Raw genomic sequence first — 17,696 nt, forward strand, 5'->3', positions numbered from 1 at the left:
GATTTGTATGTTTTCTATTGTTTGTTTCTTTCTTTGAACCATTTGGAATTTTTTTTTTCAGAGCATAAAAATGAAGTATGGAGCTAATATCACAATACGATTTCTTTCTCTGAGGTTGAGTCCAACATCGTTGTAGTTTCCCATTTTTCATATTTTATATTCTGACAGTGAGACCCACTTCCAGAAATTATACTCTATCCTGTGGTCATTTTTCAACGAACAAATGTTTTTTAACTTTTAAGTTCAGGGGTACACAGCAAGTTTGTTACATAGGTAAACTTGTGTCATGGGGGTTTGCTGTACAGATTATTTCATCTCCCGGGTGTTAAGCCTAGTACTCACTGTAATTTTTCCTGATCCTCTCCCTCCTCCCCACTTCCATCATCTTATAGGCCCCAGTGTGTGCTGCTCCCCTCTATATGTCTACGTGTTCTCATCACTTAGCTCTCACTTTTAAGTGAGAATACACAGTATTTGGTTTTCTGTTCCTGCACTGGTTTGCTGAGCATAGTGGCCTCCAGCTCCACCCATGTCCCTGTAAAGGACATGATCTCATTCTTTTTTGTGACTTCATAGCATTCCATAGCATATACACTTTCTTTATCCAGTTTACTGTTGATGGGCATTTAGGTTGATTTTATGTCTTTGCTATTGTGAATAGAAAGCACAAATATTTAGTAAGGTCATCAAGTGATTCTTAGTTTGCAATTTTTTTTAATCTTTTAGTTAGATGAGTTCATCATCATGACTTTGAAGTACTTCCCATCATCACCATCACCATCACCTTATTAACATGATCTGTGCCTTCTTGCCAGTTCTTCCCCCAGATGGTTTTTATTACCAGTTTACCAGATTCTAATTCAGATACTTTATTAAGCTATGATAATGAAGAAAGCAAAGTCACTTTGTTATTTTTCCCCTTTCCCAGCAGCTAGAGAGATTAGCTTTGTCCATTTCTTCCTCTATCTTCATTCTATTAAGATTTCATCATTTTCCTTGAATGAATTTATTATGTGGTAGATTAAATTAATTCTCATATATTTAAAGATTTTTCTGCCGTTGGTTACAACTAATTTAGCGCATACTCGGGAAATCATAGTAATGAAAATTATTTTTCAACTCATTTCATTTGTACAACTTTTTGATTGATTTCCATGTACTTTCCCAGTAGAGTAAATCCTTGACAATCATGGATTGAACAATCACATTTTCAGTGACTTGCAAGAGATCCCAACAGGCCATGGTACATAATTATTTATCATTTTGCTGGGGCTCAAAATAGAATCACTCTCACTGCAAGAATGCGGTGCAGGAAAAAGTCATTTTGCAAAGGGAAACAGCCAACCACCCAGTATGGGTGTCTCAATGTGAATTCATTGACTGAACTCATTGAATTGATTATCTTCATATCTAGTAACTTTCATAAAGTAATACACATTTTTTCTTTCTGTAAAAAAAAATACAATGACCTCTATGGAAGCCAACTGCTATTACTAAAGATATTTAAGCAAGGGATAGGCTATAATAAATTTCAGTTTCGCTTTTTGTCCGACATCTTAGCGCGATTATAGTGTTCTCCGCTCCTCTCCGAGCTCCGCAATGCCGCCTAAGGACGGCAAGAAGAAGAAAGACGCTGGAAAGTCGGCCAAGAAAGACAAAGACCCAGTGAACAAATCCAGGGGCAAGGCCAAAAAGAAGAAGTGGTCCAAAGGCAAAGTTCAGGACAAGCTCAAAAACTTGGTCTTGTTTGACAAAGCTACCTACGACAAACTCTGTAAGGAAGTTCCCAACTATAAACTTCTAACTCCAGCTGTGGTCTCTGAGAGACTGAAGATTGGAGGCTCCCTTGCCAGGGCAGCCCTTCAGGAGCTCCTTAGCAAAGGACTTATCAAACTGGTTTCAAAGCACAGAGCTCAAGTAATTTACACCAGAAATACCAAGGGTGGAGATGCTCCAGCTGCTGGTGAAGATGCATGAATAGGTCCAACCAACCGTACATTTGGAAAAATAAAACTTTATTAAATCAAAAATAAATAAAAATAAAATAAATTTTAGTTTCATATTTCCCAAACCATGCTCACCAAAAACTGTTCCCAATATTAACAGTTCTGACAAAAAGAAGGAAGAGGAGGTAAAAGAACTGAGAATAGGAAGGAAGGGGAGAGGGAAAGGCAACAGGGGAGGGAGAGCAGAAGATAAAAGAAAATTACAGATCCCAAATAAGTTTAGGAAATGCTGGATATTACATATCCCTATTCCCCAATGCTGTCACTTGTAGACTGGCCCTAACCATTTACACTTTAAAGCCTCTGAGAAATCTTACAATAAATAAACTCGTTTCATTTCGTTTAACTCAGTGTTTCTCAAACTTATTTAGGAACCTCATGGCACGTAATGTACCTTGGGACACCAATTTGAAATTCAAAAATCCCGTAATGATTCATAAAATGATTACAGGTAAAAAGTCATATAGAATATTTCTGTCTCATGGCACCTCACTTTTACAGAAGATACACGCAATGATAATGTTCTTGAATTAGGGGCTTCTGGAGGTTTTGCAAGTTATTTGCACAAGGATACGCTCAAATCACCCACAAATGTAATATTCTCCTTTCTTGACTTTTTATTTGTTGAGCAATTTATTTGTTGTTCTTTCTGCATTATTATTTCAGAGATTTTAAACTCTGCTATTTGTTTATTTATTTATTCATTTGACAAACCATCTGCACCGCTCACTGTACCGTGCTCTATGTGTGTTATTTATCACAGCTCATATATCTAACAACCCTCTGACTTAGGTGCCATAATCCCTATGTCAAAGGTCAGAAAACTGAGTTGCAAATGGTGATGAAGTGTTCTTACCTAGATCCTATGTTTTTAAGGAAAACAGTCACTAATATTTTCCTTTAGTTATATTATTAATCCTAATTTTAAATATAAACTTCATATCATGTAAAGGAAGACAATCTTCATAAGTTACCTTTAGTCAACACTAAAATTGAATTGTGCTGAATAGCTTTTTTAGGAAGAGGAGGTAAAGGAGCTGAGAATAGGGAGGAAGGGGAAATAATCCAACCAGATAATCACGTTTTCCACCATTTTCCAGTTAATAACATAGGTCGCTAGCTTTGCCTTCCGGAGGCCAACAGTCCTCAGTTAGAATGGATTACTTGTTTCATTGTGTTGTGTTTTCTGGGTTAAGATGAATATTTTCCTTCTAAACTCATAAATGAGATTGAACAAACACTGCCTTTTTTAAGCAGGGGGTGAAATCTCATTTACCTAAGTCAACTTGATATATAAATACAGAGTGGCTGCCATGTTACTCTGTGTCAGAGACTACAGAAGATGAAAGATTCAAAATGAGTATCTGAGAGAACAGAGGGACCTGACGTTCTACAGGCACATAGGAAAAGAATCATGGTAGAGAAGACAATGACCGCGATTTTGAGAACTTTTAAATGCCCAGATTCTGTGTAACTTCACACTTGTTGTTTGCTATTACTCCACTTTGGCTCCCCCAAAGACCGAAGCTGTTGCTTCAATGCAAGAAGCCCCAGGTCACCCGAATGAAGCAGCACCAGGAAGGAGGAGTCTACGTCCATCTTCTTGCCCACCATCTGGCCAAGTACCTAGCATAGAGTGAATGCTTAATAAATATTTATTAAGCAAAGAATTAAGCCGGCTCTTTGAGAAAACCAACTGGTCAAGACAATTTTTTAAAGTGCAGGACAGCTAGAGACTTGTTCAATGGGTCAGTGAGAAAAGAGACATTGCACAAATTTCATCCTCATCTGAAGTCACTCCAAGGAAGCTTAAAAGGACGGGACAGACAGAATCCCTTGGGCCTGGAGAAAGAAGAAAGGATCAGAAGCTTCCTTTCCCCTTGACAGATCCAAGTGTCTGTGCAGCCCCAGGTGCTCCCAACTGGCCAAGAAGTTGGCCTTTTGGATCCCAAAGTTTCTCATACCCCAAGCCAAGGGGAAATTGGTATGCTCCAGCCAAGCCTCCTAGCCCCAGAGAGCCCATGGGGTCAGGACTTAGGGACAATCATAAAAAAGGTCTCTCCTGTGATAATGGTCCCTAACAAGCAGTGAGTCAATCACCTGGTACCTGGAGCCTCAAATACATTCCAACCCAGGTTAAGTAGACTTTATGTGCCCACTACAAAGATATATCCCATCAAGTGAGCAAACTTGTCATATGCGCATGTCTTTTTTGTTTCTTATTCTTATTCCTGTCTTCAATGCCCCCATTCTTCACTCCCCACCCACCCCACACATCCTCCACTAAGTCCCTTTCTCCTTTCACTGCAAGCCCTCTTAGTTTTTCCTTATGGGTCCGACGTCCTTAAGCTGTCCCTCCTCTGTCTCCAATTCCAGGTTCACGCCTTGCCCCTACTACAACCTCTCCCACTGGGCCTTTTAACCCTCTCTCCCTGCCTGCTCCTCTTTCTCTGCTCCTGTCCAGTTGCCTACCCTCATCTCCCCTTCTTCCCCTCGCCCTATCCTCAGGATCCTGTGGGAGGCTGTGAATTCTGCTGGGTGCTTCCTTCTCTCCTCTCTCTTCGTGGTGGGGTCCACAGCCAGTTCTCCTGTTGCTCAGAGATGTGGAGGCAGTTGCTAAGAGACAGTGAAACGTCAGTACCTGGCCCTCGAGGAAAAACGGGGAGTGAAAAAGGGAGAGAAGAGGGGGAAGGAGGGAGGGAGGGAGAGGGAGAGTGCAGGAAGGGGGGAGGGAGGGGAAAGACCTGGCCCTGGCGGAAGCCTTATACCCCAGCAGCCTGGGCACTAGCTGAGTTTCAGAAAGGAGCATTAGGATTCTGTGAACTTTCTTCCAAACATCCTTTCTCTGCGATTTTCCTTTGGGGTGAAAGAAGGGGCAGGGGGACCACAGGACGGGAAATCACGGAAGATGCTGGCCAGGAATCCGGGAGACGAGGAGGAGGAGAGGCCGGGGGAGGGGAAGAGCCGGAGAAGCAATCTGTTCTGAAGCAAGCAGGGAGCGAGCGGGGATTCCAGGAGGAGGGAGGGAGACCCGAGTCTGCCTGCCGCAGATTGGTGGCTGTGTCCTTGGAACGGAGTGAGTAGGCTCAAGGGGCCTGTGGGAGTGCAGGGTGAGACCTGGGACTCCGGAAAAATGAGTCTGCATGCAGGGGAGCTGGGGTGATTTCCCGGTGGGCGGGATTGAGGCTCCAAGCGGTAGGAAAATAGCGCCAGACCAAGGGTGAGGGGAGGACCGAGCACAGCAGGTGGGCAAGGGAGGCGCGAGAGGGCACGGGTCTCGGGCGCGAGGTCTTAGGCTCTGGGCGCGGCATCACTCTCGGTCGCTCTGCTGGGGGCAGCGAGCAGGAGAGTGCAGCGTATGAAAAGGGGTGCTGCGATGAGGGGTGTGCGCTGGGGGGGTCGGGGGGGAGAGATGCTGGGGGTCCACTGGGGAGGGGTCAGCAGGATCGCCTGTGCAGAAGGAAGCTGGAGCGAAAACCCCCGGGCGTGAGCGCGGGGCAGGGCAAAATATGGGGGAGTCACAGAAGAATGGTGTGCGCGCCTGTGCGTGCGTGTGTGTGTGTGTGTGTGTGTGTAAGAGGAGACAGGAGCGGGTTTGAAAGGCGTGTGCAAACCCCCAGAGTGTGGATGCATGTTTTCCTTAGGGAGTTGTTCCAGGATGGTGTGTTTGGTACTGATGGGGGTGGGGTTATGAAAAGAAGAAGAAAATCCATTTAACCCAAGAGAGAAACCCAGAGGAGAAGGGCTGCAGGTTGGGTCAGGGAGGGCTCGCGGGTGACAGCAATGTGAGTGTGGGGTATCAACCTGCCATGGCCCACACCTGAGAGACAGTCAGCAGAGAACTTTGTGGTTGGGGGACCAAAGAAGGGAGGAAAGAAAGAGACAGAGATAAGACAAGGGTCCTAGGTGAAGGGACAAGGTGGCGTGCAGGGCACAGGATTTCTCTGCCTGAGTGTTTTCCTTGTTGACAGAGGGAATTCGGCCTCCACCTGCTGAATACAGAGCTGCGCTGAGGAAGGCGCTGACTTGGAGAAGTTGCCAAACCAGCCTGCACCTTCAGGACTCATGGTTTCTTCTGGACCCAGAGGCCCAGACAGTGGGCACCACCTGGGGTCCTCCTCTCTTTGGGGAACAAAGAGGCTCCCTGGGGATTCCAGCAGCCACTGAGGCTGAGGAGGCTCATGGAGACTCACTTCCTCCCGGGCTCTCTTCCCAAAACACCCACCCTGGGACCCCCTTGGACTCAAGCCCAGCAGGCCACCAGGACAAATGGCCTCTGAGACCTTCAACACTGGAGATCCAGGTGCAGCCCTGGCTTCCTAATCAGTCCCAGACATGGGACAGGACTTAAGTTTTCTTAGAAGAAATGCCAAGGATCTTTAAAGGGCACCTTTCATCTCCTTCAGCCCCTCCCTCCCAGATGCAGCACCAAGAGGGAACGTCCAGCAGGCATGGGTGAGAGACACACAGAGCATCTGCGGGAACTCTTCCAGGACCTGCTGGCAGCTGACCCAGCCCCATCTCGTCCCCTCCCTCTTTCAGGTTTTGATCATCATTCAAGATCCTGGGGGACCTCGATGGGGTTTCTTGCCCCCTAGGCTCCTGAAGGGGACTGACCGTGGATCTCAGGAAGCCCTCTGGTGCTCAGAGGCTCCTGGGAAAGTCTCTAGCCATGATACCACATGCTCAGAAACCCCACCTTCACAGATGCTGGCCCCTGATGTAGCTGCCTTCCTGTGTCAAAGACTCTCGATTCCATGAACACGGTCCTCATGGGCTCCCTCCAGCACTGCTGTTGTCAGCTGCCTAAGATGGGTGACAGTTGGGCCCAGCTTCCCTGGCCCGGGCCACCCCACCCAGCGATGCTGCTGATCTCTCTCCTCCTGGCAGCCGGGTTGATGCACTCGGATGCTGGCACCAGCTGCCCAGTCCTTTGCACATGCCATAACCAGGTGGTGGATTGTAGCAGCCAGCGGCTATTCTCCGTGCCCCCAGATCTGCCAATGGACACCCGCAACCTCAGCCTGGCCCACAACCGCATCGCAGCGGTGCCGCCTGGCTACCTTACATGCTACGTGGAGCTCCGGGTGCTGGATTTGCGCAACAACTCCTTGATGGAGCTGCCCCGGGACCTCTTCCTCCATGCCAAACGCTTGGCACACCTGGATCTGAGCTACAACAACTTCAGCCACGTGCCAGCCGACATGTTCCAGGAGGCCCATGGGCTGGTTCACATCGACCTTAGCCACAACCCCTGGCTGCGGAGGGTGCACCCCCACGCCTTCCAAGGCCTTGTGCAGCTCCGAGACCTGGACCTTAGCTATGGGGGCCTGTCCTTCCTCAGCCTCGAGGCTCTTGAGGGTCTACCGGGGCTGGTGACCCTGCAGATCGGCGGCAATCCCTGGGTGTGCGGCTGCACCATGGAGCCTCTGCTGAAGTGGCTGCGAAACCGGATCCAGCGCTGTACAGCAGGTAATGGGGGGGCAAGAGGGGGTAGTCAACAGGGAGGGCTTGCCTCAATGGAAGCATAGGCTCCAAAGAAAGGGGAGGGACTTAGAGCCGGAAAGCACCTACTGTGTTTTGTAACGTGGGCCTGCCTCTTTGTACACCAGCTTGGTCAACAGGTTGTTTGTCAAATCCTTGCAATGCGTGGTGAGGCACTAAGGGCCCATTCATTCATGAAATAGATGTCCTTCACCGCTGTGGTGCTCACGACCTAATGAGGCAGACAGGTAATAAACGAGTGGGAGTAGCTCATCCGGGGTGGTTCTGATTGAGCTTTCACCATGACCCAAGATCTTAGCATGCATGATCTTATGGGACCCCCATTTTTATTATACTCATTTCCGGGTGAAGAAACTGAGATTTAGAACAATAAAAAGGCTTGACTAGAATCATGCACTTAGAAAGTGGCAGGGCCATGAAAAAAACAATACAAATATAAAAATCAAAAAAGCGTCAGGACCATGATTTGACTTCTAAGCCCTGTTCTATTCTACCAGACTGCTTTCGTAGCATTCCATGTGTTGGAAAACGCTCGTATAAATAGTAATGGCTAACTCAATCTCAGCAGAGCTACAACTTCAGTCCCATGCCAACCAACGCATTCCAGGAGGAACTTGAGACCTTAGTACTTCCTATTTACCGGGCCCTCTCCTAAGCACCTGCACCTATCTCTCCCTATCTCCAGAAGAACACTAATGAGGTCCCCACTCTACAGAGGAGGAAACAGGCACAGAGAGGTTCAGTAGCTCATTTGAAGGTACACAGCTGCTAAGTGTTGAAGCCAGGATTTGAGTCCTAGCAGTCTCCCTGACTATATCCCGAAGAGTCAGGTTCTGGCCTACCGGAAGAGTCAGAGCCTGAGTCCTGGACTGGCCAAAGGGCTGCAGTAGAGTTCCAGGACCTCATACAGCTTCAAGACCTGGACCTCAGCTATGAGAATCTGGCCTTCCTCCGATTCAAGGCTCTGAGCAGTGTAAACTCTGGGCACAGGGTAGGGAGCTGAGAGAAAGACCGCGATGTGGCAACTCAGCCAGCCAGTCCCAACCGGAGGGTGGGCTGGAGCCTGAAGGAGCCCAAATTGCACTGGTTTTGATGGCTGTCCCAACCCAGTGGCATACGAGCCTGACCCAGAGGCAGGCGATGTTCAGCTGCAGCCCTAGCCACCAGCCCTCCTGTGTGACAGCACCAAGGCTTGGCACAAGCACCAGAAGTAGTAGCTGAAGGCCCTACCCCAGGGCTTTCCCAGAACCTGAGCTCAGCACGTGCTGAGAAGAAGCAATGCCGAATGCGGTAACAGGGAGGAGGACTGAGTGGGGAGCCCAAGACCAAAATAGTTTGGGGAGTGCTGTGGGTCACGATTCCAGTGTTTCCACGGAGCTGTAGGAGGAAATTCTCTAGCACCAAAATAGCTGGGGACTGGGTCGGGGTGATGGTGGAGGGCAGCAGGGGGAGGCTGCCTGGAGCAGTCTCCCCACTTGCTCAACCTCGGCAGGCCGTGCCTTCCCTCTGTCTCCTGTGCACTAATAACAGAAAGAGCACCGAAGCACTCAGCTTCCACCACACCCAGGGACTCCTTTTCTGTGATCTCTGAGGTCCCTGCTGCCCTGCAGAAGATCAGACTCGCACAAGAAGGAGAGGCGTCCAAGATTTCATCAATGTAGCCTCACACATCAGTACAGGTGAGGAACCTGAGCTCCAGAGGGGGACAGTGGCTGTCCACAGGCTCATGATGAGAAAGCTGGCAGGCCCAGCTGGAAACTCAGGTTCCCTGCTCCTCCACAGAACACACTTTACACCAGCCCATACTCACCAGGGTGCTTCTTCTTAGGGACAAAAACTTGCCAGTGTGGACAGAACCAGGTGATGTTCCTCCCTTTAGGTCCCTTCAACTGCTTCCTCCATTTTTCTTTGTGGGACTCCACTATTATCCATGGTTTTTGGAAAAATTGAACAAAGAGGTCCATAAGCCAGCCCCTGGGATACAGCATGGCTTTAAGACTGGTGCCCTGACTTACCAGCGGGTTTTGTCAGCCTCCACGTTCCCATCCTGTGTCCTGTGTGGTCCCACCGATGACTGTCAGGGGCTCCTCTGGCTGGTCCATATGAGTTTCGCCACATTCCCCATCTCACTGTCTCAGCACTACCAACTTCACATACATAATAGACTTTAGAGTTCAGCCTCTTCAGATTTCCAGAGGAGTCATGCGAGTCAACCCCAGACAGGATCCAGGCCTGAGTAGGGCACAGGTCCTGGGGTCACAGCCTCCAGAGACCACTCAACCTGGGATTTGGGGAGGATTGTGTCCTCCTTCCAAACCTGACTCCCCATTTCCAAGGATATTGATGCTGATTCAGTTCTCAAAAGGGTCAATCCAAATGCATCATTTGATTCCTTGCCCTCAAAAACTGCAGAATAAATACATAGCATGTATACAATGCATAACTTAGAAAATGTCTTCTTACTGACTCTCAGAAAATTTAGATTGGATTATCCCCTACTTATAGAGGCCCTTTCTTATAGAGGCAGAGCATGAGAGCCAGAAATACCAAAAGAAAAAAGACTTACCCAAGGTAAGAGCTTAATTAATACTTATTCCACTGAACAAAGGGATGACTGGCTGCAGGAAAGCCAGTGCCGACCACTGCATGGCAAGAGGGCCGCCTGCACACTACCCTGACTTCCCAGGCAGAGTGAGATAAGACCGTTAACAGCCATCGTGCATTCATAAAAGCAACCCCAGAAGGATGAGGTGAGATCATCAAGGCTGCAGATAACAGTAACCCCACCAGGAAAAAGCAGCCCCCTCCCTCAGAAGCCTGAGTGCAGACTATGACCCCCAATGACCTGTCTGGGGAAACTAACCAATATAATAATTTATATAACTGAAATATATGTTATATATTACATATATTACACTAATATATAACATATAACTCATCTCTGTCGACTCACTGAATTCTCACTACAACCCTAAGAAATAGATACTGTTATTACCCTCATTTGACAAATGAAGAAGCCAAGACACAGAGGGGTTAAATAAGTTACCCATAAGCGTGCAACCAGCAAGGGGTGAAGAGGGGATTTGAAACTAGACCAAGAGCTCCAGAATCCATACTTTTAACCCTATACTCTGCATATCCAGAAAAGCCACATAAGTAGTAGAAAGACCCAAGGCTTCGGAGTTGGGCAGAGTCTTGTATTCATGTTGTAAAGATTCAGCAAGCACTTAATGTAGAAAGGACACTGTTCTCATGCTAAAGATTCCATGGGAAGAGCTTACATGAAAAGGGGAGAAGACAGAAAAGAAACCAATAAACTTTCAGGCAGTGATCAACACTACATAGAAAAATAGAGCAGAGCAGGTAAGGTTGGGAGCCCAGGGGGAGGTGAAGGGGGTGTGCTATTTAGAGTCATTAAGAGGGAAGGCCTCATTAATAATGTGGCATTGAGCCAAGTCCCAAAGAAACTGGGGGGCTGAGCTGTGCAGAAGTCAAGGGGAGAAACTCCCTCCCAAAGGTACAAAGGCAAAAGCATCCCTTCCCCACCTCTGGAGGGGACACTCTGGGGACGTGGAAGAATAACTAGGAGGTATATGCAGCTGGAGCAGAATGTACAAGGAATGGAGTGGGAGAGCTGGGCAAGAGTCCTTGGAGCCCACAGGGAGCACTTTGGCTTTTGCTTGATTCAAAGACAGGAAGCCAGGGAAGGGTTTCAAGTAGAGAAGGCATGCCAGGACTTCAGGCTTGAGAGAACCACTCCGCTGACTGTATTGAAATGGTTTGTCACCTGCTGGTGAGGTTCTAGGCTGCAGGATGAGGGCAGACACCTTGAGAAGCCCAGAAACCAGTCAGGAGTTTATGGTAAGAGACAATGGTGTCCCCAGACCTACCACGGGTCAAAGCCATATGACTTTCAGCGAATTGCTGAACTCTTCAACCAGTGCTCTCCACATCTGTAGAAATAGACATAAAAATCCTTGCCTTGAGAGTTGTCGAGGGAACTAAAGAAGATTATAGGATTCTTGGCACACAGAAGAACCGCAGTGAATGTCTTCCTTCCTTTTTCCAGGGAGCAGTTGGGGTTAAGGGGTTCTCCAATCCCCTCTCCCTCTCTGGGTACCTCACCCTCCCTGGCTTCTGTGTTACAGATTCTCAGCTGGCTGAGTGCCGGGCCCCCCCTGAAGTCGAGGGCGCCCCACTCTTCTCACTCACCGAGGAGAGCTTCAAGGCCTGCCACCTGACCCTGACCCTGGATGATTACCTGTTCATTGCGTTCGTGGGCTTCGTGGTGTCCATCGCCTCTGTGGCCACCAACTTCCTCCTGGGCATCACCGCCAACTGCTGCCACCGCTGGAGCAAGGCCAGTGAAGAGGAAGAGATCTGACATGGCTGCCTCTCATCCTTCCATGCTGCTGACCGCTACAGCCGCTGACCACCAGACGCCCACCCTGACAGCCCACTCTGGTTCCACGGTGACCTGGCTGCCTCAGTCATGGCTCAAGCAAGGTGGGGACGCTCACTTTGTATGCGCATCTGCTTTGGGCCAGGCAGTGCGCTAGGGACTGGGAACATCAGATTAATTGACTCAGTCCCCGCCCTCAAGGTAATTACCCCTGGTCAAGGAGAGAGATCCAAAAACTATTCCCTTTAAGACCATGTCAGGACTCTGAGCACATCATTATGGATGCCCAGGAGGAACTGTCATCTGTGTCTAGCAATGTCCATGAGATTTATAAGAGTGGAGTGATTTGTGAACTGGGTCATCAAGAAATATCTACTTTGTAAGGTAGGCAACAAAGAGTGTCTGCAAATGGCAGAGGCCAGAGTAGGCATAGTGCATGGTGTTGAGAAGATGAACAGTTCCTGGTCACAAACTTGTATAGAGGGGGTGTGGCACAGAACTCAAACCTACTCCCCACCCTCTGACACCAAAACGGTCAGCTCTCAGCAATCAGCCACTGCCTCCAGGGAGTACGAACACCTCCATGCCAGCCCTGGCCTCCTTCCACCAGCAGCTACCAGGTGAAACCACCTCCCAGTGACTGCCCCCATATGACCAATTGTCACTGGCTGGTGATGTCCCAGGCAGCAGGCTGAGGATGGACACTTTCAGTGCCCTTTCTCTTGCCTCTTACTCATGATTGGCTTCAGAAGAGAGAGGCAGGAGGCCCAGCAACTGGGGCAGCAAAAGTCCCGGCATCCTGGGACCGTCGTCATGTGACCGTTGGTGCCACGGTGCTCATGCCACAGGGTGTCACCAGGAAAGTGCAGTGTGGGCCACTGGCCCATGGCCTGGCAGTACCCAGAGCTTAAAGAGGACAAAAGCAGCACAGTTATGACCATATGAGGCTTTGCATTTTCTTCTAAGCAACTCACCCACATAAGCATAAGGGCGAGAGAGCTGTTAAATACTGAGTCCCCGCCAGTGTCAGGCTCTGTGAAAAGCTCTCTCCACAAACCATTCCCTTTAACATACACACAGATTGAGCTGAATGCTGTTGTTCCCATTTTACAGATGAGGTAATTAAGGCTCAGCGAGGTTAAAGTCACATGCCACTATAAGCAAGATAAAGTCTGTGCTCTTTGTACTGCCCCATCCAAGATGGGGAGCATCACCATTCCCTCTTGAGTTGTATAAATTCAAATTCAACTAGAGATGACAAAGTTTCTAATAAGGTCCAGGTACTCCTCTGGGCACTTCGATATCTATTGACTTGCTTCTTTTTTTTTTTTTGAGACAGAGTTTCGCTCTTGTTACCCAGGCTGGAATGCAATGGCACAATCTTGGCTCACTGCAACCTCCGCCTCCTGGGTTCAGGCAGTTCTCCTGCCTCAGCCTCCTGAGTAGCTGGGATTACAGGCACGCGCCACCATGCCCAGTTAATTTTTTGTATTTTTAGTAGAGACGGGGTTTCACCATGTTGACCAGGATGGTCTTGATCTCTTGACCTCGTGATCCACCTGCCTCAGCCTCCCAAAGTGCTGGGATTACAGGCTTGAGCCACCATGCCTGGCCCTGACTTGCTTCTTTCAATTCTCCCAGCAACACTGCCTGGTGGTTTTTATTATCCCCATTTGACAGATGAATTAATTGTAGAGAGTTGAGTGACTTATCCAGAGTTGTCTGGATGAGCCCTAGAAGGAAAGTGGTAGGCAACTCCATTCAGGGAAACTGCATCTAATCAGTCAGTCAAAAATCAAGTCACTTTACGAGCAAAGCACAATTATCATCATCGTTGTCTTCTTCATCAGTTTCCTCGGTGTCATCATTATCTTCCCTCTATTTGTTCAGCACCAGAGAGTTCACGAGTGTTTTCACATCGTTCTCCGTGACTTTTCACAACCCTGTGCGGGAGGTAAATGAAACATCAGTAATCTTGTTTTACAGATGGGAAAAACAGTCTCAAGGTTGGATATGACTTGTCTACGTGGCAAGGTTGGGACTCAACCCTACACGGTTCTCTTTCCTGTGCTTTCCCAAGTGCTTGGGGAAGAGAATGCCTCAGAGGGCTGGGTGATGGGGCCCTGGAATTCAGCAGCCATGAATGTGCTAGTAGGTCAGCTAAATAGAAGGCAGGCAACCCATCTGCTGTACAGATTGAGCTAAGCTCCTGGTAGGGCAAATTGCAGGCTCTGAAACAGAGATTACACAGGTAACGTCTGAATAGGAGACTCCTGCTCTACAACGGGTAGATAAAACATCAGCACTGGTGGCCATGGAGGCAGTCACATGAAAAATTAGATCTTTGGGAATCGAGAGAGGAAACTGTGTTAACCCTTCCTACTCAAGCCCTGCTGTATGTGTTGCAACAGATACTAAAAGAGCAAGAAAGCTACAGGTGAGAACCTCTGCAGTTTAGGAGAAGAGCATTAAGGCACAGCCAAACATGCTGATAAGCTGGCCAGGAGGAGAATTAAAACAGGGGCTTTCCACCTACCTTGCCCCAAGCTCCAGCAGTATTCCATCATCCCATCCTCCTGGAAAGCCTCAAAGAAATGAAGGAGGATAACATGCCATCTTCCAGGAAGGCATCCCTCACTTGTGCTTCCCTGAGCTAGTCAACCAAAAGAGTCTTCAGAAACTCTGCTAGACCTGAGGTACTTGAACGTGTGTCCCCTGAACCTTGCTTACAACATCTGATATCCAAAGCAGAACTGTGCCCTGCTCTCTTCTGTGATGATCAAGGATGGCGAACTCGAGCTGTTCTCTAACAAGCCAGGCTGACAGCCTAAATACCTGGAGAGGAACTTTTAGAAACTATAATCCTGACAAAATAGAAAAGCTTCCCATAGACGGATACCATATACTATAATAATCTCCTAGGAACTATTGTTTGCCAAAATATAGTTGATATCTTTTAAGATAGATACTTTTTTTGCATAGGACTAGAACCAGAAAAGACACCAAATGCCCCCTTGACATCAACTGTCCTTTCTAGTGGGACAATCTGGTCTCCATTAATGCCAAACCTTTCTGAGCAGGATACGTGGCTTTTAAAGGACAGATGTTTCTCCTGCTGCTAAAAGCGCCCCAGTTTACTAGAGCATAATGAGAAAAGTATTCAACCCACCTACTGCCAAGGAATTCCCTGCTTCTCCCCCACTGCCGTCAGCTTGTCCAAGCTATGAGAAGCAAGCTTCTAAAGATAATCTAGCAATCCTCATTGCAATTGCTCCCACATCCCTGGTAACCACAAGGCTTCATTCAAATTGTCCAAACTGGTTAATATGTATGTGATGGAGTATCTCTGCATCTGTATGTCTGTCTGTGAGGTTCCTTGTGTATTGGCGGTCTGCTGACACAGGACAGATCTCTCTGGAATTTGGGTTCAGTTCTCTGACATCGTCCACTGAGCCATCTGCTTATTTATGTTGGTGCAAAAGTGATTGTGGTTTTTGCCATTAAAACTGATAGCTAAACCCGCAATTACTTTTGCGCTAACCTAATATTACATTGTTTGACAGACTAAGATGGAACCCCACCAGGTTTAGGGTAGGACTGAATGCTCAGAAAATACAGAAGGAGAAAAATCTGTGGCAGGGTCATCCAAATGAGAAGCTGACTTCTGGCTGCTTCCCTCTGTTCTCTCCTGCCCCTCAGAGAAGTCCTCATTGCAGAAGCTTCCTCCATGCTGGACCAGAGGATATCAAAGGTATCCTCTGGTCAAGGTTTGGGCCAAGAAAACTCCTTTCTAGAAGAGCCCTCATATCTGAATCACACCAGTTATCTCTGGTCCCCATTTAGACAAACCCTCATCTCTCTTTCCCCATTCCTAGAGGAATTCCCAGGGAACTTTGTGGAAATAGGAACCCAGAGTTGCTATAGAGGTTCATGGCTCCTTCCAAGGAGGTACATGTATGAAATTTGAACAGATCAAGACAGGTGTTTGTCTTTAACCACAAGGGAAGACCTCCCAGCTTCCATTTCCCCCATAGGTGTCTTTGCTGACATCCTTTCCAGCAGTAGAGGAGTAAAAAGATACATCTTCATCCATTCCTCAAAAGGACATCTTCCTAAAGCCAGAGAAAATTGTCTGCTCTTCCCCACCCCAGGAAGACACAAAAGGGAAATTAGGGAGTCACACAGTCCTTTGTAAATCACTATTGTGTTTGTCACAGCACTGGGTGGAGAGCTGGATCCACAGAGCTCTCAGTTTTTCTAAGCACTGTCCTGTAATGTGCTAATGTCTAGGGGTGGGAGGGCTGGGGGGGCGGGGTTAGAGGGAAGATGCCAACCTTTGTATGGAGATGATTTTATAACCATGCACTTTTGTAACTGTGAAGAATTTTTCATAAATGTACATTAATAATAAAGAGTGTATAGTTTAACAAATTTTCCTAAAAGCTGTGAAGAGGAGGGAGAGGGAGGGACGTAGAGAAAGAAAGAGAGAAAGGAACTAGGCAGAACCAAGAAAATGTGTGCCAAAATATACATGCAAAAGGTCTATGGGAGGGAGTAGATGGGAATCATTAGGAGATGTGCCAGCCATGGAGGGGCATGTGTGGGAGTTGAAGGAACATCACAGAAGTATATTTCTACCAGGCAAAAAAAGAATACGCATGTGTCTGTATGCATATACCCCTCTGTGTAGGCATATTTTGGTGCCTGAAATTACACAAAGAAGAGAGCATATGCCTTATACATGTTGACGTTTGCAGCTTGGGTCGTCCACAAAACATGCCAAGGCAAGTGGGTGTGCCCGCCTAGTTAGCCTCACTGAAGGGTGTGTGATAAGGAGATGACACACACCAGCAGCATGAGCAAAAGGACATTAACTCAGGCATCCAGGTAAATCAGGCATCTCGATGCATGGAGTGGGGGCTGGATGAGGCCATCGCTGGTTTAAGTTCAGCCTCTGTTCTCATAGGTTGATAAAGAAGGGAAAGGATTCTAAACCGGCTGGGTCTTGCCAGGGTTGCCTGTACACCATCAGAAGTGAGATGGCTAGGCAGTGTACCTTGAGAACAGGGACAGAAAAAGAAGGAAAGTGTTCTTCTGTAGGTACAGTGGCAGCTGTTTTTATCTTAGCATTCTAAGTAGGAAGTGGCTATAGGGAAGTCAATCCAGGCAGGAAGTGGCTCTGATCAGAAAGTAGTTCCTTCCACCGACAGGGATGCTAACCTTCCTCTGTTCCTCCCACTCCAATTGCCACAGGGTATAGACAAATACTGCATTCACAGCCTCTAAACAGAACACGGACACTGACTCAGAACACTCAGCTTGACAGAGAACATCTTCAACTGTAATCAGTGTTTCCTGGAGTTGATTAGAGGGAGGCAAAACCCTTCTCTTCAAATTAAGTATTTGATAGAGACTATGCTGAACAAGTGCAAGATCAAAAATAAGGCTCCTGAAATAAGCAGACATCTCACAGAAGACCAAATCTTGTATATCTCATTCAGTGCTGTTTGTAGTGCCAAGCACATACCTAGCAACTGATGATGATGATAATGACAATGATGTTATAACTTTTTTTTTCTTTTTTTTTTTTTTGTGACGGGGTTTCGCTCTTGTTACCCAGGCTGGAGTGCAATGGCGCGATCTCGGCTCACTGCAACTTCCGCCTCCTGTGTTCAGGCAATTCTCCTACCTCAGCCTCCCGAGTAGCTGGGACTACAGGCACGCACCACCGTGCCCAGCTAATTTTTTGTATTTTTAGTAGAGACGGGGTTTCACCATGTTGA

The 17,696-nt window shown here is 47.6% G+C and overlaps 1 protein-coding gene and 1 pseudogene across 2 annotated transcripts; both read left to right on the top strand.

The window, feature by feature from the left end:
* Positions 1 to 1,571: 1,571 nt before the first annotated feature.
* Positions 1,572 to 2,049, top strand: LOC100412045 (ribosomal protein S25 pseudogene; annotated as a pseudogene).
* A 2,747-nt stretch (positions 2,050 to 4,796) lies between these two features.
* LRRC55 (leucine rich repeat containing 55) lies at positions 4,797 to 16,344 on the top strand. Of its 2 annotated transcripts, none has more exons than XM_035262709.3 (3): positions 4,797 to 5,116; positions 5,978 to 7,478; positions 11,660 to 16,344. In XM_035262709.3, the coding sequence occupies exons 2-3, from the start codon at positions 6,764 to 6,766 to the stop codon at positions 11,893 to 11,895; spliced, it is 951 nt and encodes a 316-aa protein (XP_035118600.2). In that variant the 5' UTR covers positions 4,797 to 5,116; positions 5,978 to 6,763; the 3' UTR covers positions 11,896 to 16,344. The 2 variants fall into 2 exon arrangements, with proteins under 2 accessions (XP_035118600.2, XP_003734302.3); XM_003734254.6 differs by having other exon boundaries at positions 4,797 to 5,082.
* The last annotated feature ends 1,352 nt before the right edge of the window (positions 16,345 to 17,696 follow it).

This window comes from Callithrix jacchus, chromosome 10 (assembly GCF_049354715.1).
Source record: "Callithrix jacchus isolate 240 chromosome 10, calJac240_pri, whole genome shotgun sequence".
Classification (NCBI taxonomy): Eukaryota; Metazoa; Chordata; class Mammalia; order Primates; family Cebidae; genus Callithrix; species Callithrix jacchus.

Bases quoted from the DNA above. Each gene is read 5' to 3' on its own strand.
- LRRC55 (XM_035262709.3), top strand. From the start codon at position 6,764: ATGAACACGGTCCTCATGGGCTCCCTCCAGCACTGCTGTTGTCAGCTG. The intron at 7,479-11,659 runs GTAATGGGGGGG...TCTGTGTTACAG, and splicing joins GATCCAGCGCTGTACAGCAG to ATTCTCAGCTGGCTGAGTGC.